Source organism: Thamnophis elegans, chromosome 12, assembly GCF_009769535.1.
Source record: "Thamnophis elegans isolate rThaEle1 chromosome 12, rThaEle1.pri, whole genome shotgun sequence".
Classification (NCBI taxonomy): Eukaryota; Metazoa; Chordata; class Lepidosauria; order Squamata; family Colubridae; genus Thamnophis; species Thamnophis elegans.
The window spans coordinates 54,933,619-54,957,437 of NC_045552.1; the positions used below are offsets into that span (position 1 = coordinate 54,933,619).

General features: G+C 57.8%; 2 protein-coding genes across 4 annotated transcripts; one reads left to right on the plus strand and one right to left on the minus strand.

Annotated features, from left to right (window-relative positions):
- Nucleotides 1–1,412: 1,412 nt before the first annotated feature.
- On the plus strand, nt 1,413–8,337 carry LOC116515459 (tumor necrosis factor ligand superfamily member 10-like). Its single transcript, XM_032227518.1, has 5 exons — nt 1,413–1,770; nt 4,974–5,120; nt 5,396–5,432; nt 5,602–5,697; nt 6,115–8,337. Exons 1-5 carry the CDS (start codon nt 1,501–1,503, stop codon nt 6,549–6,551), a joined length of 987 nt encoding a protein of 328 aa, XP_032083409.1. The 5' UTR covers nt 1,413–1,500; the 3' UTR covers nt 6,552–8,337.
- CLCN5 (chloride voltage-gated channel 5) lies at nt 8,267–23,279 on the minus strand. Of its 3 annotated transcripts, none has more exons than XM_032227509.1 (13): nt 23,203–23,279; nt 18,659–18,815; nt 17,015–17,166; nt 15,506–15,605; nt 15,224–15,414; nt 14,989–15,111; nt 14,298–14,504; nt 14,050–14,130; nt 13,419–13,961; nt 12,013–12,199; nt 11,055–11,453; nt 10,719–10,935; nt 8,267–8,600 (listed from the first exon to the last, which is right to left on the minus strand). In XM_032227509.1, exons 2-13 carry the CDS (start codon nt 18,795–18,797, stop codon nt 8,510–8,512), a joined length of 2,430 nt encoding a protein of 809 aa, XP_032083400.1. In that variant the 5' UTR covers nt 18,798–18,815; nt 23,203–23,279; the 3' UTR covers nt 8,267–8,509. The 3 variants fall into 3 exon arrangements, with proteins under 3 accessions (XP_032083400.1, XP_032083401.1, XP_032083402.1); XM_032227510.1 differs by lacking the exon at nt 23,203–23,279 and adding an exon at nt 20,532–22,085; XM_032227511.1 differs by lacking the exon at nt 23,203–23,279 and adding an exon at nt 18,908–19,391.
- Between the last annotated feature and the right edge of the window lie 540 nt (nt 23,280–23,819).

Consider the following 23,819-nt stretch of genomic DNA (forward strand, 5'->3'; position numbering starts at 1 on the left):
TAAAAGTAACAAATCTAGCAGAGATGGCTAAAATATCAGCATACCTCAAGGATTATTCAGATGAGAAATACAAGCTGGAATGGAGAAGATGGATTGATTACATTCAAAATAAATATGGGACTAAGAAACTTCAGTTAGCTTATGAATGAATGAACAAGGAATGTTACAACTTATCTAAGTTAGCTTTACAAAAGGGGACTTAAAGTACAAGCGAAGGGACGATGCTAAAGTTAGTTAGTTTATTTTAGTGTATGATTGCTAAATGTTTATACCCTGTATTTGCTCTGGGAGGTTGGGAGGGAGGGGGGAGGGGATGTAGGGGAAAGGTATATAATTGTATTAAAACTTTTAATTAAAAAAAAATCCAGAATGACCACAAAGCGGGGGGGGGGGACGTCTCTGAAGAAAATATGAGTAGGGCCAATGAGGCTGATTGGAAGGCCCAGATTAGGTTAGGTTTAGGTTTATTCGATTTATATGCCGCCCTTCTCCCAAGGACTCAGGGCTGCGTACAACATTAAAAGAAACACATAATAGTAGGCAAATCTTCCTTCTTCCAATACTGCACCAGGCCTCCTCCGAGTTCCATCTGCCGGTCAATGCCGACTGGCAACTACGCGGAGGAGAGCCTTCTCGGTGGTAGCTCCGACCCTAAGGAATCCCTGTGGAGATTCGTACCCTCACCACCCTCCAGACCTTCCGCACAGCCCTTAAAATCTGGCTATCCCGTCAGGCCTGGGGCTAAGACTGTAACCCGCTCGAATGGTATGAATGTTGTGTTTTTTAATTATGTATTGTCTTATATGTTAAAAGTTTGTCTTCCCCCTCCCCTTTTGGTTGTGAGCCGCCCTGAGTCCCCCCAGGGAAAAGGGCGGCATACAAATAAACTTCAAATCAAAATCAAAATCAAAATAATACAAAAGTAAAAAAAATTAAATAGAATATCCCAAACAAACCCAATTAAAATTGACAATAACATTTTTAAAAAATCAAATTAAAATTAACAATTATCAATATTTTGTTTTATTTTGTTCAGGCCAGGCTGGCTTGCTGGAAAAGCCAACTTTTTGGGGGCTGCGGAAGAAAGAAAAGACCGAGTTGAAAGTCTAGTAGAGTCTTTATTGTCCTTGTGCAAAATAAATACAAGGAAGTTGGTTGGAAAGTGGAGCCCAACTGAAAAGAATCCTGGAGAAACGGGATAAAGGAAGACGGGAGGGCAAAATAGGCCTGGCTTACTTCAACGGGGCGGGGGTCGCGGGGGCGCCAAGGCGGCTCCTCCCACCCCCACCGCCAAGGGGCACCGGGGGGAGAGGCGGGGGCTCCCCCTTTGTTTACCCGCTGCCCAGCCCTTCGCCCGGCCCGCCCTCCGCACGCTGCCAAGGAGGCGGATCCGCCCGGCCGCCAACAAGCGCTCCCCGCGCCCTGCGGAGGGAGCCAGCCGAGAGCGCAGACGCCCCTGGGCCGCCGGGCGAGCGCCTCCGTTCCTCGCCCGTTCCCCGCATGGCCCCGTGGCGCGGCGCCGAGCTGGCTCCAGCGGCGGCCCCGGCGGGCCAGCAGTACTTCCGCTCGGACAGCAGCGACTCGGCCGCCTACATGCTGGGCAGCCCGAGCGGCTCCGAGGCCGAGCCGGAGAAGCAGCAGCAGCAGCAGCGCCGCCGCCGCAAGCGCTGCAGCCCGGTCTGGCTGGCCGTGGCCGCCATGGGCATCGTGGCGCTGCAGATCGCCTCGGCCACCGGCCTCTTCGTCTACTTCACCATGTCCATCGCCAAGGTAGGCGGGAGGCGGAGCGGGAGGGGGGGGCGCTCCGGCCGGCCAGCGGCGGAACAAAGGAGCGCCGGCGCTTCGGGGGCCCCGAGGGCGGCCTTTGCCTCGCGGGGGGGGGCGGCTAATGGGTGGCGGGCTCTGGGCGAAAGTGCAGGCGGGCAGGAGGCGACCAGTCGCCCCAAGGAGCTTCTGGGCGGTTGCAGGAGAGGATGGCGCGCAGGGGGCGGCGGCGGCGGCGGCTTCCAGCTTTCTCCCGAGAGTTTCCGCACATCCGTCCTGGAGAAGCATTTCGAGTTACGACCTCCAAGTCCCTACAAAGCAGGAAACGGACGCCAGCCGGGCGCTCTTGCTTGAGCAACTTTGGGGCGTTTGGGGGGGTCCCTGCTGGAAGCATCTCTGCAAAGGGCTCCCCCTCTCCGAAGTGCGGCTGGGCGGCGTGAGGACTAAGGGGGTACAGCTCCGCTGAGCGCCCCAGGCAGGAAGAATTGGCCCAATCCTGCTCAATTTGGAACAATTTGGAAGGTGCTGATCCAATCTGCGGCTCCAGGGATGGAGCAATGATCCCGGGGGGGGCTTCGCAGAGCAAGAGAGCCAAAGGCCACCAAGAGAATTGGTTTGCTTGGGAAACAAAAATGAAAAGGAACGTATAGGGGGGGGGGGGAGCAACAGGCTTGGAAACGATACTTTTTGAAAAAGATCGTGACACAGTAGCGAGCCAGCCGGGTGACGTGGCTGCAAGAAAAGGAAAGAAAAGGCAATAAAAGAAAAGAAAGAGAAAGAAAAGCATTGGTTTCATAGAGAAATGTAATTTCCCCATGACGTCAAGCAGCTGCTTCATGCTTTCTGCCTTGTTTGAGTCTCCTCCCCTCTGCTTGCAGGGGGGGTGGGGGGGTGGCAAAGAGGAGGGGGGTATGTTCAGTGCTGGGAGAAGCCCTCCCTGGGGTGGAGAGGGGCTTGAGAAGAGGTCCCAGGGAGAGGGACTAGATCTGTGGGAGTGGCGGAATAATAACAACCGATTGGATCTCAGATAGGAAAGCAGATTTCAAGTGAATCTTAGGGAGGGGAAATCCTAAGGGTGTAAACACCATTTGACTGGGAAAGGGGGGTCAAGCGTGCTGGGTTTTCCTCTGCGGGATCTGCTCAGGATGCTCCCTGTGGACCTCTGCCCTGAGCAGGGCCCAAACGACTGCCGGGCTGCCCCCACCCCCAATCTGTTCCACAGCGCTGCGCTAATCAGAGGGCAGGTGGGCTGTGGCCAGGCGCCTGATGCCTCCAAGGGCAAAGATAAGGACCAGAGGAGATTGTGGGTCACGGAGTAGCCTTCCCTGCTTTGCACAATCCCTTTCACCTCCTCCGGGAGCCTGGGCTGCTGGAAGGAACAAGGGCTCTGAGTTCCAGGACAAAAGGATTTACAAGAGAGACTCATAGCAACACTCACCCACCCCCCTGGCTGGAGAAGGAGCGATGGAGGGGAGGGGTTGTCCATCTCCCCCCAAAGGGAGGGTCTGGGCTGCTCCTGCTCACTTCTCCGCTGGTTAATACCGTGGGGGTTTCCATTGCTCGGAGGAGCAGACCAGTCCTGGTTCTGGAGACCCTGGAGGAGGCGGGGAGCATTAGCCGGAGGAATGTCGAGAGGCAGGGATAGCATTCACTGTAGCCTCCTTCGTGGGGGACGACGACTGAGAATCACGCTCAGGGAAGATGCTTAACTCACAGCATCGGAAGACCTGAATTGGGGGGGTGGCTGTGATTTTCAGAGGGGCACGCAGGAGGCCAGAAGCCAGCCTTCCTCTTGAGCCAAGGGGTCAGCAGATGCCCGCTGTGCTAGGCCCCCAAGGTGTTGCCCTGACTTGGAGGTAAACTTTCAGTATAATAATTAACCTTGCTGAGAAAGGCACTTCCTGGTCCCTTCTTGGAATCTGCCCTTAAAGCTTTTATAGACTTTCCAAAGCAGAAAGTTGGCCAGGGCTGGAGGTGTGTGTGTGGGGGGGTGCCTGCCAATGCACACCCCTTTTCCTTTGGCATTTGAGGCCTGCCCTGAACCCCAGCTAGAAGGCCCTGCGAGGAGAGGCAGCTTCCAGAGCGGTGGTGCCGTGTGCCAGTTTCACCATCCTTTGCCCACAATGTTTACAAAGGCTCGCGCAAGGCCTTCTTCTGCCCAGGCCTCAATCCTGCTATCACTTGGGAGAAAGGGCTTTGCGTGCGTCTGCTTGTTTTGCGACGAGGGAAGGATGGGTGCGGCCAAAGTTTCCTGAATTAAGCAACTTTGCAGGCTTAGTTTAGCTTTCATTTTCTCTGAATTGCTGCGCCAAACCTTTTGAGGTTGCAAAAACACCCCCGGGGGGTCCGTGCTGCCAGGAAAGCCACTCGGATGTGCTTGCTCACAGGCCTGCACTAAGCCTCCCGCCCCCTGCCCACCTCGCCTGTGGCTCTTGAGCCCTCCGAGCTTTGCTAGTCGGCTAAGCCGACGCTGTAGATAAGGGGGAAGCAAGAACAGCATTTGTGGTTGACTAGGGCCCAGACACTCGGGGGGGGGTGTAAACGTGAGCCCCACATCTGCAAAAGGATTAGAAGCATCCTGCAGTAGTGAAAAGTGGGGGACATCTCCTTGTGCCCCTCAATGCTGGTTGGCAGATGCTGCTGGGTGCTCCTTAGCTTTCTTTGAGCGAGGTCTTTTGCGGGGGGGGGGGTGTCCTGCGGGAGCTCTGGCCCAGGACGTGTGCTGACTGGCATCATCGCCAGAGCCCCGCATCACTTGGGTGTGCAGTCACGCTGGGTCGCGCCTCCCTTTGTTTACAGCTGGTGCTGGTTTCGCAACACCTGAACCAGTTCCTGGTCTCAGGCTGGGTGTCCAGAGTGAGTCACCCCAGGGGAAATTCAGGCCATCCTTTCCCCTTTGGCTTAACGAAACAGCTTTTTCCGTCTGCTGTGTGCTCGGGAGGGAGGGGGGGAATTCATGGCAAGGGGAGGGAGGCCCCCAGGCGTCCTGTTCCCCCTAAACCCATTGCCATTTCCAGGGCCAGAACCTCATGCCAAGCCTGGGGAGCAAAGGTCTCTGCCACGTCCTCATGGCAAAGGTGGCAGGGAGGCATCTTTCAGGAAACCTGCCCGAATGGACAGAGCCGTGAGAAGCCACCTTTCCCCCACCACCGCCCAGTTGCTGCTGCCACCTGGGACCCCCGCCTGACCCCTCCGTCTTCCCTTCCCAGCTGAAGGCCCAGACGCAGGGCACCTCGGAGGAGCTGAGGTGCCTCCAGATGCTGAACAGGCTACAGGAACTCTCCGAGCTGGAGGAGCTGATGAGCAGCCAGCCCTGCTTCAAGCTGGCACTCGGCATCCAGGACTACGTTGCCACGGTGAGAGGCCCCTCCTTCGGGATGCTGGAGCCCAGAATCCTGAGCCCAGTCAAGGAGTGCAGGTCGTGGAGGGGAGGTTGGGGGCGGGGGGGGGGGGAGGCAGGCCACTCCTCTCCAAAATATGCCCAAGCAGCGGTGCCCCACTGTGGCCGGGCACCCGCCCCTGTCCTCTCCACTTGGAGGCTAGCCCCATGGGTGGAGAGAATCCAGAATGACTCCTGTTGGAGGGAGTGCTGGACCCTGGCCTTAAGTCTCCTCATCTCACTCCCTTCCAGATTACTGAAAATATCATCCGAAGGAGCGCCCCGAGGGGTGAGTCTGCCAATGGGGTGCAAAGCAAGTGGGCCAGGTTTGGGAGGGGAAGGAGAACGGGTCAAGAGGCAGATTAAGGGGGGGGTTTGTTTGCAGACCCCGCTTCCCCGAGATGAGCAACCGTCTCCCTTCCCTCTCATTCTGCTGCCCTGTGCCCCTTCCTTCCTAGTCGGTGCCTCTCAGAAGCAGAGGAACTCCAGCTGGCAGCTGGACAGCCGGCCCTTGGCACACCTCACCCTCAGGAGGCCGAACCCTTCCCAGCCAGGTGAGTCTGCAGGCCACTGGCTCTTCCCTTGGCTGGGGTGGGGGTCTCAGATGGCCACACAAGGGCCAAACAGCTGTGGTCGATCAATTGCACCTTCGCAATTGGTCCTGGGCCCTTCCTTTGCCTGCCTCTCTACAGCTGGGCAAAGGACAAGGTGGTAGGTCCCCTTAATGCCAGGGGGAGTGGGGAGGAGGTCCTGGCTGGGCCTCGCTTGGGCTTCTCCCCAAGAGGGAGGGGCTGTGTCACATACACACAGCCCCTCCCTTGGTCAGCCTGTGAGGCTGATGGGCTTCTCTCCCCTCTTTGCCCTCGCTGTCCCCATGAACACAGCCCCTCCCTCCCCCAAAAAGCTCCAGGATTGTGTGGGCATCTCCTCCACTGCCTGCGGTGACTTTCTGGGTCTCCTCTCCTCCCCAGGACCGGAGTTCCGGGACCTGCCGCAGTCCTGCCAGCACCCCATCCGCCTCTGGGCCAGCAGGACCATGCATGCCCACCTCCAGAACCTCACCTACCAGGACGGGCATCTGCAGGTGAGCCAGGCGGGCAAATACTACGTCTACGCCCAGATCTACTTCCGCTACCCCACCGAGGGAGCTGATGCCCGCTCCCTGGGCCACCAGCTGGTGCAGTGCATCAATCTCCAGAGCGTCTACGGGCAGACCATTCTGCTGCTGAAGGGCGTGGGCACCAAGTGCTGGCAACAGGATGCGGCCTACGGGCTCCATGCCCTTTACCAGGGTGGCCTCTTTGACCTCAAGGCCGGCGACAAGCTCTTTGTGTCCGTCTCATCGTTGGACGTCAACTACGACGATGAGGCGGGCAGCTATTTCGGAGCCTTCCGCCTTGATGTGTGACATTGGCAAGGAGAGCGTGCCCAAGGGAGCCCTGGCTTTGGACCCTCACTGTCCCCCTTCCCCCACGCAGAACTACGGGAGGATGCCTGTGCCCCATTATCACCCTCCCTTCTCCCGTTAGGGATAGTGGGCAAGCTGCGTTGGAGGCAAAGGCAGGACGGGGAAGGGGGAGTGGGGGTCTGCAGCCCCCTTGCCTTTTGCAGAACCTGGGAAGCTGCTGGAGCCCCTTCACCGGAGCCTCCATTATAACCATGTCTCTGAAGCAGCCAGGAAGACGGTGAAGCTGAGCTGGGCCTGGCTCTTCTCCGAGCAGCCCGGCTGGCAATCTCCAGGCTTCTGGGGTGTCTTGGATGTGCCCCGATGCCTTCTGCTGCAGACCCCTCCCCTGCGTCCCTACACGCAACCCTCTTCCCTCCCCCACCGCTTGCCCTCTTCCGGTCGTTCCAGCTGAGAAAAGTGGGACTCCCTTCTGTCATTCTGTGCACGGGACCTGCTCCTGTGCCCCAAGGGAGCTGAGCTGCTCTCACAGCAAGTGGTGCTTCACAAGCCTGACTGCCAGGCCAGGAATGTAGATCAGTGGGTCACCTGAGCGAGCGAGCGAGCCCCATCAGGGAGACACAGGGCACACCTTCCCGCTTCCTCTCCCTGCATGCACATTTGGTGTGACCCTGAATGGCATTAGCACTCAGCATGCCCCAGCCGGAGCTGGCTGCAACCAGTGCCTGTGCCAGCGGCCCAAAACCTCTCCCTTAGCCATTCTAGGGGGAGGTTGGTCTCGGGTTGTAGCAGGAGCTGCATCCACAAACATAGCCAGGTTCCATCGGGCTTGTCTTTATTTGTGGCTTAGCATTTTGCATGCCCCCACCCAATTGATCAGCGCAGGGCTCAGAGCACTGCATGCCCCTTGACTGGCTTAGCAGACTCTGTGGGTGGTGGCAAAGCCACAGGTGGCATTAGGAACGCTGGAAGGGTGGGGAAGGGCGGTCATCTATAGGGCAGGACAGGAAGCACACACACACACACCCGTCTCTAACCAGGGGGAGCCCCACATCTCAACCAGGGCACCAGCATCCTCGCCCTCTTCCGGCTTCTCTGAAAGACAACGGTAACCCAAGGCTGTCAGCCACGAGTCCTGGCCATGTGGCCTGTTGGCCCCTCGGCTGTCTCAATCCCGGTCCTGGTGCTTCTTCCGCTTCGGTCTCGCACCCTGCTCGGCCAGGCCCAGGCCTCTTGCCCTCCCTTGCCTGGGGGCCCGATGATGGGGATGCCTGAAGGCAGGAGGGGGCTGTTCCCACAGGCAGCCCCAGGCCAAGCAGGCTAAGCCAGACCCAGCCTGCAGTGCTACTACTGCAGCAGCTGGGAGGAGAGGCAGTAAGGAGGCGGCCCTGGGGTCTCGGCTACTACTGCGGCAGCTGGGAGGAGAGGCAGCAAGGAGGCGGCCCTGGGGTCTCGGCTGGTGGGCTTGGTGTTATCTGGTGCCCCTTGGGAAGAAGCAGAGAAAGGAGCCAGAGAATGCCAGGCTCTGCTCTAGGGCCAGCCAAAACCGACCTTCCGGCCACGGTCATCGCCCCACCGTGTCAACACAGACAGGTTCCTCCCTCCACCCTCCCACCCCACTCCTTTGGGTAAGGCAAGAAGCAGCCGCTGCCGACTTGGTTATATGGTTTCCTTTACTCTGGCGTGGAGCCTCCTCCCCAGCGCAGCCCCCAGCAAGGCTACAATCGGGGGTCCCCTTCCCGAGAGAAGACGACTTTCCACAAGAGGATAATAGTGCAATTGGGTATCTTGTAGAAAAAAGAAATAAAAATAAAACATGATTATTCGCTTGCTCCACAAGGAGAAACTTGAAAGGCGTGGCTCTGGGTTTCCTCCCCTCCCCCAAGGAAGGGAGGCAAAGCTCAGGTCCCTCTGGCCGAGTTCCATGGGGCAGAGTAAAACCCCTGACCCTCCTCCCGGCTTCAGTTGAATAGGATGGAGTCTGGGTCCTGATTCGCCATTTGGGCTATGTGCTTGAGGACGTCCTTTTTAGTAATAATGCCGAGCAACTTCCTGAAAGAGAGGGAGAGAGAGAGAAGCTGCTGACCTCCTTTCAGCCACGATGGGGCCCTTTAACACGCACCTCACCCCACCCCAGCAGATGGAGGGAGAGGTAAGGGGGAAGCTTTTCCACCCAGCCCAGAGAAAGAGAGAGCTCCTTCCAGGCCGCTGGACTCAGCCAATGCATCCTTTTCAAGACCTGCTCCCCTCCCCACCCTTGAACGCCTCTTCAACAGTGGAGAATTCTGTAATCAGCCATGTATAATTTGTATATACAATATATTTTTTCATTACTGCTCATGAATTGTCCTGTCTTTCCTTTTGAAGTCCTCAAGCAGGGGTGTCTAAACTTGGGAGCTTTAAGACTTGTGGACTTCAACTCCCAGAATTCCCCAACCAGCGTAGCTTGGGAACTTTAAGACTTGGGGACTTCAACTCCCAGAATTCCCCAGCCAGCGTAGCTTGGAAACTTTAAGACTTGTGGACTTCAACTCCCAGAATTCCCCAACCAGCGTAGCTTGGGAACTTTAAGACTTGGGGACTTCAACTCCCAGAATTCCCCAGCCAGCGTAGCTTGGAAACTTTAAGACTTGTGGACTTCAACTCCCAGAATTCCCCAGCTGGGGAATTCTGGGAGTTGAAGTCCACAAGTCTTAAAAGTTCCCAAGTTTGGACACCACTGTCCTAAACCAAATGCCGAGAGCCTCCCCAAACCAGGAGGGGCCCAGCCTGGATGCACAACCTTCCCTCCCTCCCCCCACCCCCATTCTGCCCCATTGGGGTGAGCCTCGGAATGGGGGCATTTCACCAGCTGCAGTGATGCTACCGTTTCCCCCAAAATAAGACCTCCCTGGATAATAAGCACGTGCATTAACATCAGCCCTCCCCCAAAAAATATTGCAATACAGCAGTGGTTCCCAAACTTGGCAACTTTAAGACTTGTGGACTTCAACTCCCAGAATTCCCCAGCCAGCGTAGCTCGGGAACTTTAAGACTTGTGGACTTCAACTCCCAGAATTCCCCAGCCAGCATAGCTTCGGAACTTTAAGACTTGGGGACTTCAACTCCCAGAATTCCCCAGCCAGCATAACTTGGGAACTTTTAAGACTTGTGGACTTCAACTCCCAGAATTCCCCAGCCAGCGTAGCTTGGAAACTTTAAGACTTGTGGACTTCAACTCCCAGAATTCCCCAGCTGGGGAATTCTGGGAGTTGAAGTCCACAAGTCTTAAAAGTTCCCAAGTTTGGACACCACTGTCCTAAACCAAATGCCGAGAGCCTCCCCAAACCAGGAGGGGCCCAGCCTGGATGCACAACCTTCCCTCCCTCCCCCCACCCCCATTCTGCCCCATTGGGGTGAGCCTCGGAATGGGGGCATTTCACCAGCTGCAGTGATGCTACCGTTTCCCCCAAAATAAGACCTCCCTGGATAATAAGCACGTGCATTAACATCAGCCCTCCCCCAAAAAATATTGCAATACAGCAGTGGTTCCCAAACTTGGCAACTTTAAGACTTGTGGACTTCAACTCCCAGAATTCCCCAGCCAGCGTAGCTCGGGAACTTTAAGACTTGTGGACTTCAACTCCCAGAATTCCCCAGCCAGCATAGCTTCGGAACTTTAAGACTTGGGGACTTCAACTCCCAGAATTCCCCAGCCAGCATAACTTGGGAACTTTTAAGACTTGTGGACTTCAACTCCCAGAATTCCCCAGCCAGCATAGCTTCGGAACTTTAAGACTTGTGGACTTCAACTCCCAGAATTCCCCAGCTGGAGAATTCTGGGAGTTGAAGTCCACAAGTCTTAAAGTTGCCAACTTTGGGAACTACTGCAATACAGCAACATCCACAAGGTGACCACGCTCGCTGCCTCCCACACCTCAAAAATAATAAGACCTCCCCAAAAATAAGGCTCAAGTGCTTATTTCGGGGGTCAAAATAAAATAAGACCCTCTTATTTTCGGGGAAACATGGTACAATCTCTTGCCCCTCTTGCCTCCGCACACAAAGGTGGTATTTGCACTACCACGAATGCTCCAAAGGAAGGCTGCCCTCCCGTCACTCTAAGCCGAAACCAGCAGGGAGGCAACACGAGGGAAGGATGCTCAGCGAAAGGCCCCTTCCCCATCTCACCCGTTGTGTGTGACCAGGCACTGGCGTAACCCCAGTTTCCGGAAAATGTCCACCACGATCTCCATGGGGGTTTGGTCGGTCACAGTGAAGGGGCTGAGGTCAAGAATTCCACGCAGCTTGAGCATGGAGGGGGAGCAGGGGGGCAGCGGGGGGCAGTGGTCCGTGAAATAAATAACTGAACTGCTGACAATTCCTTCTTGCTTCTTCCGGGCACTTTCTGTGGTGGGAGGGGAGGAAAGAGAGAGTAAGAACTGGGGGGGTAGCCCACACCCAGCCTCCCGGGAGATGGAAATAGCCACATCTGCGCACTGCCAGGGTGCTTCTGGGCCTGCTCACCAATGGAGATGACCAGGTCTCGCCGGAGGACAAAGCCCACGAGGCGCTGAGACTCCCTGGACACCACCACGGGGTAGCCGCTGTAGGTGGTCTCGTTGATGATGGCCTCCACGTCCTCCACCGTCATGGTGTCCTGCGTCAGCACCGTCAAGGCGGGGTCGCTACGCCGGGGGCGCATGACGTCCATGGCCAGGGTCTTGTGGGTGAACTCCTCCTTGGCCTCCAGAAACGGGTAGCCGTTCAGGCGGATGTGGGCGTCGTAAATGCCCTCCCGGCCGATGGCATCGGCCACCCACTTGCTGGTCATGGCGGCCGCCATCAGGGGCACGATGTACTCCAGCCCGCCCGTGAGCTCAAACATGATGACCACCAGGGAGACGGTCATGCGTGTCACTCCGCCTGCAAGAACCAGCAGAAGGTTGGGTGAGGAGGACACCTGCCCCTCCGTCCCGAGTATCATCCATCCTGCCCTGCTCTCGGGTCACCTCTGAGCGGCTGGGTAGCGCTGCAGCGGCACCTGTCCCGAGCCTGAATTCCCAGAAATTATCCGCGTAATTTCTTTTAGCAGGAAGATTTTAAAAACGACAGAAAGACCGAGGAGGACTACCAAGGGGTAAAAGCGAAGAGTAGCAAGGCAAGGAAGAAACGACTGACAATTTCCTTAGCACCAGTTTCAAGGCTGCGTCACCTTCCCAGAAAGAGAATCTTTAAATCAAGATATTGCAAAATCCAGCGGTTCCGTTTTATCGGCCAGGAAGGCTGAGATTGCTCTGGGCTGGAGCTCAAGGGACCCAACCATCGTGCTAAAAAGTCTCTTTAAGGGCTGAGGCCTGTTTGGGGTGTGGGGGGGTTGAAAGCAGCCCTGTCTCCCCCCCCCCCATTTACCCAAAGGGAGCCAAATTGGTCTGCAGTTGGAGATGCCCAGGGGCCCGGCGAGTGGGAGGGACCCCCTACTCACCCAGGCAGGCGGCAGCCCCCACCATGGCGTAGAGGCCAGGCGTGATGCAGTCGGCGCCAGGGCTGCACCAGCCCTTGAAGATGAGCCAGTCGTGATGGTGATAGGCCAGCTGCTCCATGCCCACGCCCAGCAAGCGGCCCGCAATGGCCCCCACCGCCATGCTGGGGATGAAGAGGCCGGAGGGCACCTGCAGGAGAAACTGGCATCAAACGGACAGCCTCGCCTCTCCGGCCTGGCCCTGCGCAGAGACCCCCTCCTGCCCCACTGCGGCCCTTGGGTTGAGGAGGGGCCGGGAGGCCTCAGCTTAACAAGAGGAACTGAAATTGCCCTTGTAAAAGCCCTTGTGGTCGTAGGTCGAGTCGGAATCTAATATTGTGATCATTTTTACGGTAGTCGTGACTGAATTATAGTCGTGGCTAAGTCAATGCAACTCCCCTGAGGCTGGCCAGAAATGCAGGGGCCCAAACGGAAACTGCTTCTGCAAAGGAGGGGGGGGGGGCTACAACAGGTCGTAAATCACTTTTAATGAGGCAGTCATAACTCTGAATTGCCATGAAACGGTCACAAAGGATTATCTGCATGTCAGACTATCCCCCATCACAAGACACCCAAATGCCTCACTGCTCTGGAGGGGGGGCGGGGTTGGGCCTGAGCCCCCCCACTCCTGGCTTCATGCCAGGGGTGGGTTCCTGCCAGTTCTAAGCTCTTCTATAGAAGAGGTTCCACAAATCTACAGTGCCGTTTAGAACCGGTTCCACCTCCCTCCCCCCGCCCGTCCGCACATCATCAAGATGAAGAGCAAGAGGAGGAATTCTGGGAGTTGAAGTCCACAAGTCTTAAAGCTGTCAAGTTTGAACACCCCTGGGGTTTTTTTTCTAAAGGGTTAGGGGTGCAAGGGTCTTGTAACTTGACAGCTTTAAGACTTGCACACTTCAATGCCAGAGTTCCTGAGCCAACATGACTGGAGGAGGAATTCTGGGAATTGAAGTCCACAAGTCTTAAAGCTGTCAACTTTAAACACCCCTGGGGTTTTTTTTTCTAAAGGGTTAGGGGTGCGAGGGTCTTGTAACTTGATGACTTTAAGACTTGCATGCTTCAAATGTCAGAGTTCCTGAGCCAACATTTTGGTTGCTAAGCAAGAGCGTTGTTAAGTGAGTTTCATCACATTTTTACAAGTTGGCAACGCCCACCCAGTCACATGACTGCCAAGCTACTCCCACTTGGTCACATGGCCGGCAAGCCACTCCCACCCAGCCACATGGCCAGCAAGCCACTCCCACAAAGCAGGACACACCTACAGAAGAGGTTCTAAAAAATGTTGAAACCCACCACTGCTTCACGCCCAGCAGCCCCCTCGCCTTTCCCCGCACAGCCAATTTCAGGGAGGGGGCTGCGCCCACCCTCACCTTCATGCCGAAAGTGAAGATGGTGATGAAGATCTTCAGCAGGAGAGCCAGCATCAGCTGCCAGGTGGCTACGTGGAGGCCCGGCCCAGCGGCCCGGTCGGGCAGGTCGTCCCCCTGGGTGCTGTTGGGGGCGCTGAGGTAGTCGCAGAGCTGGGAGGAGTCCAGGAGGCTGCAGTCGTTGAAGAGCTCCGAGATCAGCTCGCTGGTGCTCATGCGGGTGTACTTGTTGGGGAAAGCCAGCAGGGCGGTCAGCGCCGTCACCACCAGCACCTCCAGCACCGGGTAGCGGCCCAGCTTGGTGGTCTTGCGCCGCCTGCACCAGGCGATGTTGCTGCGGATGAAGAAGGCCCCCCAGAGGCCCCCAAAGATGCCCAGCAGGATGAAAGGCGCCAGCTCCAGCAGGTGCCAGGGGCTGTGGAACTCCACGTAGAAGAGCACCAGGCGGCTGTTGCCGAAAGGGTTGATGGAGCGCAGGGTGAAGGCCGCCACCAGCGCGGCGAAGAAGGAGCGCCAGAGGGTCTTAAGCGGGAAGTAGTAGCTCACCTGCATCGGAGGGAGGGAAGGGACCCACTCAGCCGCCATCAGGGCATCAGGGCAGAGGGGGGAGAGGGGGAGGAAGGTATCTCCTTACCTCTTCCAGACTGAACAGGACACCTCCAATGGGAGCGCCAAAGGCCACCGATACACCGGCGGCCGCAGCTGCCGACAACACCTGCACAGAGAGCAATCGTCACCAGTGCCCTGGGGCCAAAGGGACCAACAGCAGCAGCCCCCAACACTTCTCCGCCTCTCGAGCGAGATGCGGGCAGCTTGGGACTGTCCCTGTGTCCATGCCAGGCCCAGGCCAAAGGGCACCCTCATCCCCACCCCAGAGCTTACTTCCCGGCGCTTGGCTTCGTTCTTCCGGTACTTGGTGAAGAGGTGGCAAAGGATGTTGCCGCAGCAGCAGGCGACGTGAACCAGGGGGCCCTCCTTGCCCAGGCTCAGGCCCGACGAGACGGCCAGCACCAGGGTAACCGTCTTGATGAGCAGCGTCCACTTGCCCAGGTAGCCTCGGATGATGAAGCCGCTGAGAATCGTTTTGATCTGGGAGGCAGAAAGGCCCCATTGTGGGAGGCAGCCTTGGGCCACTGGGGGGTTCCGGATCCCGTTCCAATCCGGTATGGTTGGAACGGGCCCGACGTCGTCCACATGGATACGCACATATGCACAGCTCAAGCATGCGTCTTACCGCTTCCGTGAGCCTCCGCAAGGCTCTAGCTACTTAGTGGAGCATCACGGAGGTGCTGTGCACGGAAGCGCCGAAGACTTAAATGACCAGTAAGGAACTCGGGCGGGCAGATGGGCTTCTGGAGCAACGTACCGGAACGGTATCCGGTGCTCCGGGCACGCTCTGGTACGCCCGTACCGGGGTGTACCGCCTGCAACCCACCACTGCCTTGGGCCCATCGGCTCCCTCGGCCGGCCCCATCAGGAGCCCTTGGTAGCGCCAGCCAGCCTTGCGAGGCAGGGATGGGCCTCATGGGAAGTGGGGGCAGGGCCCCCCAGAACCCCCCAGCGTCAGACTCACCTCTGGGATCCCCGAGCCACAGGCGTAGGGCGCAAAGCCCCGGACAAGCGAGACGGCCAGGAAGGAGAAGAGCAGCGCCCAGAGGACGTAGAGGAAGTAATTCAGGACGTAGCCCAGGGCTCCCTGTCAGGGCGAGAAGCAGGAGGACAGCCGTGAGGACCGCTGGACCGCCCTGCGGGGCTGGCTCGCTACTGTCTGGAAAGGTTTCCCCCCCCCCCCGGCCTCCAATGCTCACCCCCTCCTCTCTGCCGGTCAGCAGCTGTGCCCAGGTCCTCCACTCCGGGCACTTGTCCCTGTCCTGGAAGGTGGTCTGGGGTGAATTCCAGCAGCAATGCTCGTGGTTGTACCAGAAGCCGTTCAGGCAGACCCCCTCCTTCAGGTCCGTCATCCAGTGGGCAGTGATGTCGATCAGGCCGGCCAGCGCCCCTGTGGGCAGAGAAGGCTGCCATTGAAGGGGAGGGGTTTGACCGAGTCACCCCACCCACCCCCGCTCTGCCCAGCAGCTCCGGCCCCTTACCTGCCCACAAGCCGATGAGCAGCATCAATAGCCATCCCGAGAAAGCATCACTGACGCTGTGCACCAAGGCCCAGGTGGACTCCTTGCTTTTACTGGCGATCTGAGGAGGGGGGAGGCGTTTAGAGGCAGGTCCTTCACCCCCACCCCCACGTGGACCCTCTGTGTTTAGGATCAGAGAGCTCCCCGGGAGGGAGGGGAGGTCACAGTCCCTCTAGACCAGGGGTCTCCAAACTTGGCAAGCTTTAAGACTTGCGGACTTCAATTCCCAGAATTCTGGGAGTTGAAGTCAATTCTTAAACCTTGCTGGCTGGAGAATTCTGGGAGTTGAAGTCCACAAGTCTTAAAGCCTGCTGGCTGGGGAATTCTGGGAGTTGAAGTCCACAAGTCTTAAAGCCTGCTGGCTGAGGATTTCTGGGAGTTGAGGTCCACAAGTCTTAAAGCCTGCTGGCTGGGGAATTCTGGGAGTTGAAGTCCACAAGTCTTAAAGCCTGCTGGCTGGGGAATTCTGGAAGTTGAGGTCCACAAGTCTTAAAGCTTGCTGGCTGAGGATTTCTGGGAGTTGAAGTCCATAAGTCTTAAAGCTTGCTGGCTGAGGATTTCTGGGAGTTGAAGTCCACAAGTCTTAAAGCCTGCTGGCTGGGGAATTCTGGAAGTTGAGGTCCACAAGTCTTAAAGCCTGCTGGCTGGGGAATTCTGGGAGTTGAAGCCCACAAGTCTTAAAGCTTGCTGGCTGAGGATTTCTGGGAGTTGAAGTCCACAAGTCCTAAAGCTTGCTGGCTGAGGATTTCTGGGAGTTGAAGTCCACCCCTCTTAAAGCCTGCTGGCTGGGGAATTCTGGGAATTGAAGTCCACAAGTCCTAAAGCTTGCTGGCTGGGGAATTCTGGGAGTTGAAGTCCACAAGTCTTAAAGCCTGCTGGCTGGGGAATTCTGGGAGTTGAAGTCCACAAGTCTTAAAGCCTGCTGGCTGAGGATTTCTGGGAGTTGAAGTCCACAAGTCTTAAAGCCAGCTGGCTGGGGAATTCTGGGAGTTGAAGTCCACAAGTCTTAAAGCCTGCTGGCTGAGGATTTCTGGGAGTTGAAGTCCACAAGTCCTAAAGCTTGCTGGCTGGGGAATTCTGGGAGTTGAAGTCCACAAGTCTTAAAGCCTGCTGGCTGGGGAATTCTGGGAGTTGAAGTCCACAAGTCTTAAAGCCTGCTGGCTGAGGATTTCTGGGAGTTGAAGTCCACAAGTCTTAAAGCCAGCTGGCTGGGGAATTCTGGGAGTTGAAGTCCACAAGTCTTACCAAGTGTGGACCCCTGGCCTAGGCCCAATGCAGAGCAGAGCTGCCTTCTCCTCCCTCCCTGCCCAACACATTCCACCTGTGGGGCCTCCTAAGCACCAGGGAGAAATCGATCTTTTTCCCAGCTGTGTCCCTTGACAGAAAACCTTGGCCCAAAGCCCCTTGACTGCCCCTTTTGTCAGCCCTCCCACTGGCTCCCATCCCCGCTCAGGGGGATGTCCTACTGACCTCTCGGTGCCGGTCGCGGTCCCGAGATTTCTCCCGCACCCAGTCGATGGTGTTGAAATCTTCGTAGGTCCCCACGCCCGGGAGCGGCTCCTGCAGGAAGTCCATCACCTGCCTCGGCCCGTTCATCCCACCGCCGTTGTACGAGGAAAAACCTGCAAGGGGGGGGGAGGGGTCAGGAGATGCCACCTCGCTTTCCTTCCCGTCGTCTCGGCCCAGGACGGGATGCAAAGTCCCGGGAGAACAAAGGTTCCTCCGAGGAGCTGAGTTAATCTTTAAGCAGCTTCACGGGAGGAGGAGGAGGTGGGGAGGGGAGGGGGAGTAAAATGGCTGCAGAAAAGCTCTGAGCCCCTGGCTGAAGAATTTCGTCCCTTAAAATAAGACCTGGCTAATCGACAGCCCCTCGTCCCAAAGCTGCCCACCAGATGCCAGCATTCTGGAGGACCACAGAGGCCCTAAGACGGCCCCAGCGGGGATCCCCTGCCTCAGGATCGAACAGACACCAAGCCGTGGCTTCCAGCAAAGGCGACAGGAGCCCTGGGCCCATGTCGGTGCAGTGTTTTCATTTTCCCTTGCCCCAAAACAAGGGCAGGAAAGGGGGATGGGGTTGGGGTTCCTTCCTTGGGGCTCCTGGGGCAGAAGACCTGTTCCCAGATCAGGTGGGATCAGGGCCCAGTCAGCTTAGCTCCGGATTCCTACACAGGATCAGAGTCAAGCTCGGCCACTGGGTTTCTGCTCCCGGTGCGCCAGGCAAGGCCTGAGAGCTGACCCTCCCTCGTCTTAATGTCCTCTCTCCGCTTGCTCATAAAATTTGGGGAATCCCCAAGAGTTTGGGATCAAACCACCTCCTCCGGCTCCTCTCTCAGTGCCTTTGGGGAAAGTGGGAGCACTCGCCAACACCACACCATCCTCGCTTGGGAGGAGCAGAGCTGTCGACGGCCCTGAGGCCAGTCAGGCTGGCATAATGTGGGAAAGCTCTAATGGCAAGCCAGGATGCCATAAATACCACAGGGAGAGCTAAAAGGCCCCAGCACAGGCGCTCCGTTGCTGATCTGCTTAAAGATCGGTTCCACCACAAAACCGCGGACGACAAAATCGCGCTCGACAAAAGCGCGTACGTGACGTCATCACAGTGCGACGAAAACATCGCGCTGTGATCGATAAATGTAAAAATAAAGCGAAAACCTTACCCTAACCCCCCCCCAAACCTAACCCTAAACCTAACCCTAAACCTAACCCTTAACCTAACCCTAAATCTAACCCTAAACCTAACCCTTAACCTAACGCTAAACGTAACCATAATGCTGTAAACCTAACCCTAACCCTTAACCTAACCCTAACCCTAACCCTTACCTTTATGTGAATTGGCTTGCTTTAATTTTATTTTTATTTAAATTTTTAATTTTTTTCGTCGCGCTGTGATGACGTCAAATGCGCGCTTTCGTCGAGCGCGCTTTTGTGGACCACGGTTTTGACGGGTCACGTAAAGATCTGCTCAAGGGACAGGAACGCCCATCCCCAAATCCTTCCTGTTCAGGCGGGCGAGCCCTTCCCTAGGTTGAGGCGGCATCTCCTGGGGCTCAGCTCCACTTGGCCGGTCCCTCCCGAGTCAGGGGATCCGCGTGGCATCAAGCCATCTCAGGTTACCTTCCACCATGTCTCTGTCCAAGGGGGGGACGTCATCCGCCATGGAGAAATCCAGCATTCCTCCTGCCACTTCGACCAGGTCTTCATCGCTGCTGCTGCCGCCGTGGAAACTCCCATGCCGGAAACCCGTAGGATTCATGGCCAGAGGGCACCACACCTGCAAGGGGAAGTCGGGGTTCAGTTCTGCTGACGTGGCCCTGCCCGGATCCCCGAGCGTCACACCGCCCCCAGATCTGGCTCCTGGCCTACCTCGCCTAGAGAGACGGTTTCCTCGCCAACTGCCCCGGGAAGCCCCCAGCAGCCGAGCCTCAGTCCCACGGCCAGCAAGGCCAGGACTACCTTCACAGGCCCAGCCCTCTGTCGCAGCCAGCCCTGCTGGTCTCCAGCCAGAGGAAGCCCAGGCTGGGTTAAGGAACCCAAGGAATCTTTCCCTAGTGGGGAGGGGAAAACAACCTCTCCGTGGGCACTTTAGCCATACCGGGCACCCCCCTTTCCCCTCACTGGCCTCCTTCCTAGACCCCCTACCCAAAGGGGAGACTTCTAAGACACAACGCCTGAGAAATCTCCACCAGAAGCCCACCACCCCTCCGGCTGCCTTCGTGGCACACTAGGGAAGGAGAGGCAGCCGAGAGGTGCTCCGTCCTTGGGAGGCATTTAAAAGCTGCCCCTGAAGGACCATTCAGATGAGAAATACAAGTTGGAATGGAGAAGATGGATTGGCTACATTCAAAATAAATATCGGACTTAGAAATTTCAATTAGCCTATGAATGAACGAACCAAGGAATGTTATAACTTATCTAAATTTAGCTTAATAAAAGGGGAGTTAAGGGTAGGAAGCTATAGTTAGTTAGCTTATGTTAGTGTATGATTGCTAAATGTTTATACCCTGTATTTTGCTCTGGGAAGTTGGGGGGAGGGAGGGTCGGATGGGGGGGTAGGATGGGGGTGGAGGAAGGGAAGGGGAAATATTTTTAAAATTTATTAAAACTTTTCAATAAAAAATAAAAGCTGCCCCTGGAAGCTCAGGAAGCATCTTGAGGGAGGCTTATCTGAGGTTGCAGAGACGGGGAGGGGAGAGGGGAGAATGGGACACCTGCCAGGTGATTCCCTCATTGCCGAGGTCCGTGAGACATGAGGGAGGCAGTCAGGTGAGCTCCCCCCAGCTCTACTTCTCCCCACCACCCCCTGCCCAGCCCTACACATTCCCTCCCTCCCCCTTTTGGGAATGCCCGCCTTCTGCTTCTGGGCTAAAGCCCAGGCAAGGCTGCCCCCGTGCGGTGGATTTCAGGCCCAGGAAGGGAGCCGGAAGTGGCAGGGGAGAGCTCCCAGATTGGGCTCCCTATAATGCCCATGTACCTCCCCTCCCCCTCCCCAAGTGCAGAGGAGGGAACGGGCAGGGAGGGCAAGGGAGAGACCTGGCAAACAGCTGCCCTTTCGCTTGAGAAGGATCAAAGGCCTCGCCAGAGCCACGCAGGAGGGAATCCTTCCAGCATAGCACAGACCTGATGGCAACCACGGAGCAGGGAAGAAGGAGCAGCCAGGCCTGGCTGGACAGCAAGTCCGCCGCCTCTTGAGCCAAACTCCTCCAGCTGCAGCTCTACTTGCAGGAGGAGGAGGGTTTGGGACTCCAGAGGTTTCACAGGAAGCAGCTGTTCCATCCCAATGAAGGGGGGGGGGAGTTGTCCTGGCTGCTTCCAGGGCCCGTAGAAAGGCTGCCTGCCGTAGGGAGAGCTCTGGGGTTCTCGGGGCTGGGCCAAACGAGGACGGAAGAGATCCTCCTTCCCCAAGGAAGCGCCCCCCCCTTCCCTCTTTGCCCCAATGGGCTCCAGGCTCCCCCCTCTCCCTGCTTCGAGGGCCAACTCACACACTTGCCTGGATGAGCAGTGACTCGGCACTCCAACCCGCAAACCTTTTGTACTGACGGAGCAATTTCACAACAGCAACGTTCCTCCACCGAGAGTGCTTGGTCAGAAGTGGTTCACCCCCCTCGACCCACCCACCCAAACAGCTGCGGTGCTTCTGGAAATCTTGCGCAAACAGATTTTGAAAAGGCAACAATTATATATATAGCTTCCTATTTAATCTAGGGAAGCTGAGCCCGAGAATCAGAATGTGGGTTCGGGAGCCTTTTCAAGATGGGGACTTTCTGAGCTTCAGAAGGGCCCGGAGGAAGAGGAACGGGGGCGGCTCCAGAAGAAGCTGGGTGAAGAGTTATCGGAGGCCCCCCAAGTCGGACGCTTCCGAGGGCTGTAGATTCTCTAAGGGGAGGCATCCCACAACCCCACAATTCGGAGGGGCAGCGTCCCTTTCTCCCCTGAACCCCTGGGGTGCATTGAGAGGCGTCTCCTTCCCCAGCCCTTCCCAGGGACCCTCTCCTCCTCCTCCTCCTCCTCCACGGGGAAGCAAAGTCTGAGGAGGGGAAGCCAGGGGTCTATTCCTGGACTGAGTGAGCCCCCTGCCCGCCGGGCAGAATCCGGAGCGGGAAAAGAAAAGGCTTTTCAGCAGTTGGACGGCAGAGGAGCAAAATTCACAGGGGCCGGTTAAGACTCTTGGCAAACAGGTCTTGCTGGGAGTCACAGCTACCTACTGAGCAGGTGCTTAGGAGCCCTGGGCCTAGGGCAAAATGCGGTTGCCCACGAGTTTGGCTTAAAGGCACCCAGCTTCACCCCCTCCTTTTCGGGGGCAGGGCGTACCTTTACAAGGCCCCTTTCCGAGGAAGGCTGCCCGGCCCTGAAGGCCAGGCTGGGCTTTCTCTCCTCCAAGTTTCCTGATCTCTCTAACCCAGTCCAAGTGACCCCACGATACGGCCTCGCAGTCCAAGAACAGCCTCTGCTTAACGCCTGAACTCATTAAATCCACATTAAAACAGCAGGTGATCTCAAGATCACGTGTCCACAGAGGTCACCCTGCTGAGCAGGTAAATGCCCTCGGGGTCGGAGCCCACAACCGGAGCCAAACTACCCAAGGGCAAAGCGGACGTCAATCCATGGGCCCGCAGAAAGCTTTGTTCTCGCGGCTGGGGGGAAAGCAGCACAGGCCTACGACGCCTGCAGTACCCCCAGCCTGGAAAGTTTCCACAGAAAAGAGCAGTTTGGTTTCCAGGGAAGGGAGTGAAAAAGCGGAACGGGAAGGGCCTTTTCCTTGAAAAGCTTTGCTTCCCCTTCCAAGAACCGGGAGAACTGACTTCCTTCCTTCCTTCCTTCGTGCTGAGCAAGGCCAAATCTGCACGCCGATCCGATCCGTTGCAATCAGGGGAATCTGATTCTGCTTCCCTTGCCCAAAATATTTCTGAGCGGAAGGCACAGGTTGCCTACTTCTGCCCAGGGAGCCTTGGCCTTTGAGACCTCTGCGATGTCACAGCCTCGCCTGGACCTGGCTGGGTTCAAGGCAGTGTTTCTCAACCTTGGCAACTTGAAGATGTCCGGACTTCAACTCCCAGAATTCCCCAGCCAGCGAATGCTGGCTGGGGAATTCTGGGAGTTGAAGTCCGGACATCTTCAAGTTGCCAAGGTTGAGAAACACTGGTTTAAGGGCTCCGTGGAGAATCTCCAGCCATCCAGTTGGGGGACAAAAGTGGATTCTCTCCCTGGTCAGAAGTTGAGGGACAAACTGGGAAGAGCTGCTGGGAGGGAGAAGCAAAAGCTCAACAGTTCAGGGCCCACCGTCAACAGCGGCCGAGGGGGCTGGCAGGCTGTGCCCATTCCTGGAGTCAGGGCCACGTTCCGGGCCCCCGGAATGCCTTTGGTTTTCCGACAGCCCACCCAGCACCGCTGGGCAAACGGAAACAGCTGGATCTCAAAAGCCCTTGGCGTTTGGGGTGGGGGGGGGAGAGAATGGACTCCCCAGGGACTTTCAGATGGAGGCTAGGGGTTGCCCGCTGGAAGGGTCAGGTGAAGCCCCTGCAGGGCTGCTCAAAGCCCCCCTTGCCCATCCCTTTGGGGCCCACTTGGATGGAGGAGGCCAGGAAAGGCAGCTGGCCACTCCAGGGTCTCTGATGCCACCAAGGGGAGGCATCCCACAACCCCACAGTTCGGAGGGGCAGCGTCCCTTTCTCCCCTGAACCCCTGGGGTGCATTGAGAGGCGTCTCCTTCCCCAGCCCTTCCCAGGGACCCTCTCCTCCTCCTCCTCCTCCTCCTCCACGGGGAAGCGTCCCGGCAGGGAGTCTGTCCTTCCCCCGAACGACCCAGCACCCACAAAGAGCCCGGGCGGGGAGAGAGGGGGTCCCACGCGGATCTTGGGGTGCCTCCACCCAGCTTTCCCCCCCCCCCCCAGCCAGGCCCGTCCCGGGACGGCTCCCCCGCACAGCCCCTCGCCCCGCCGGCGCTTCCTCCCCGGACACCGCGGCTCCTCCTCCCGGCCCTTCGGACTCCGAGACGCGGCGGCCCCCCCAACCCTCCGGCCACGAGGCCGATCCCGGGGCGGAAGGGAGACGCAGCCGCGGAAGGGACACCGGCCGCCCCCTCCCCACCATTGCGCCCCCCTCTTCCCGGCCGCGGTGGGAGGAGGCGGCGCGGGGGTCCCGAGGCGGCGCTGGCCCCTCACCTGCGCGGCGCCGTCGGGGCTCCTCCTCCTCCTCCTCCTCCTCTCAGCGGGGGGGGCGGGCGGCCACCGGCCAGGCGAGGGCGGGGCCATTGGGAGGCGCGGGGAGGGGCAGGCCACGTGACTGCCGGAGCAGCCCTCCCTCCGACGGGCGGCCCCGCAGGCGCCATCTTTGTCCCGGGCGCGTGCTGGCGCCCCCTTGCGGCCGCTCGGGGAGGGCAGAGCGGCGTCCCCAACGCGGCGGCTCCGTGGCTGCCGTGATCTCGCCCGTCCCGGGGGGCTGCAGGGACCCTCGCGGGCGCTCGAGGCTCTCCCGGGGAAGCGATGCTCTGCGGGGCCGCCGGTGGGGGAAGCCGAGCAGGAGGCGAAAGTCCCGGGCGCGATTCTCGGTGTGCTCTGCCTTGCGGGAGTCCTCTCTCTTGTCCCCCTGGGGACCCCCCCCCGCTGCCTTGAGACCCTCTCGGCGTTTTGTCCCCTGCAGCTTCCTCTCCTCCGGCCACGGATACGGGACGCCGCCGCGGCTCCGGCTGCCCTCTGTTGTGACTCGGTCCCCTCCGCAGGGAGGCATGGCTGGAGGACGTTAAAAGAGCGTTTGTTTCATTGTATTTATTTTTATTCCA

Excerpts from the sequence above, each read along its gene's own strand:
- CLCN5 (XM_032227509.1), bottom strand. The coding sequence starts at position 18,797 with ATGAATCCTACGGGTTTCCGGCATGGGAGTTTCCACGGCGGCAGCAGC. Across the intron at positions 15,606-17,014 it reads ACCGCGACCGGCACCGAGAG|ATCGCCAGTAAAAGCAAGGA; the intron begins GTCAGTAGGACA and ends CCCCCTCCTCAG. Across the intron at positions 14,505-14,988 it reads GTGGCTCGGGGATCCCAGAG|ATCAAAACGATTCTCAGCGG; the intron begins GTGAGTCTGACG and ends TCTGCCTCCCAG.
- LOC116515459 (XM_032227518.1), top strand. The coding sequence starts at position 1,501 with ATGGCCCCGTGGCGCGGCGCCGAGCTGGCTCCAGCGGCGGCCCCGGCG. Across the intron at positions 5,121-5,395 it reads TCCAGGACTACGTTGCCACG|ATTACTGAAAATATCATCCG; the intron begins GTGAGAGGCCCC and ends ACTCCCTTCCAG. Across the intron at positions 5,433-5,601 it reads CCGAAGGAGCGCCCCGAGGG|TCGGTGCCTCTCAGAAGCAG; the intron begins GTGAGTCTGCCA and ends CTTCCTTCCTAG.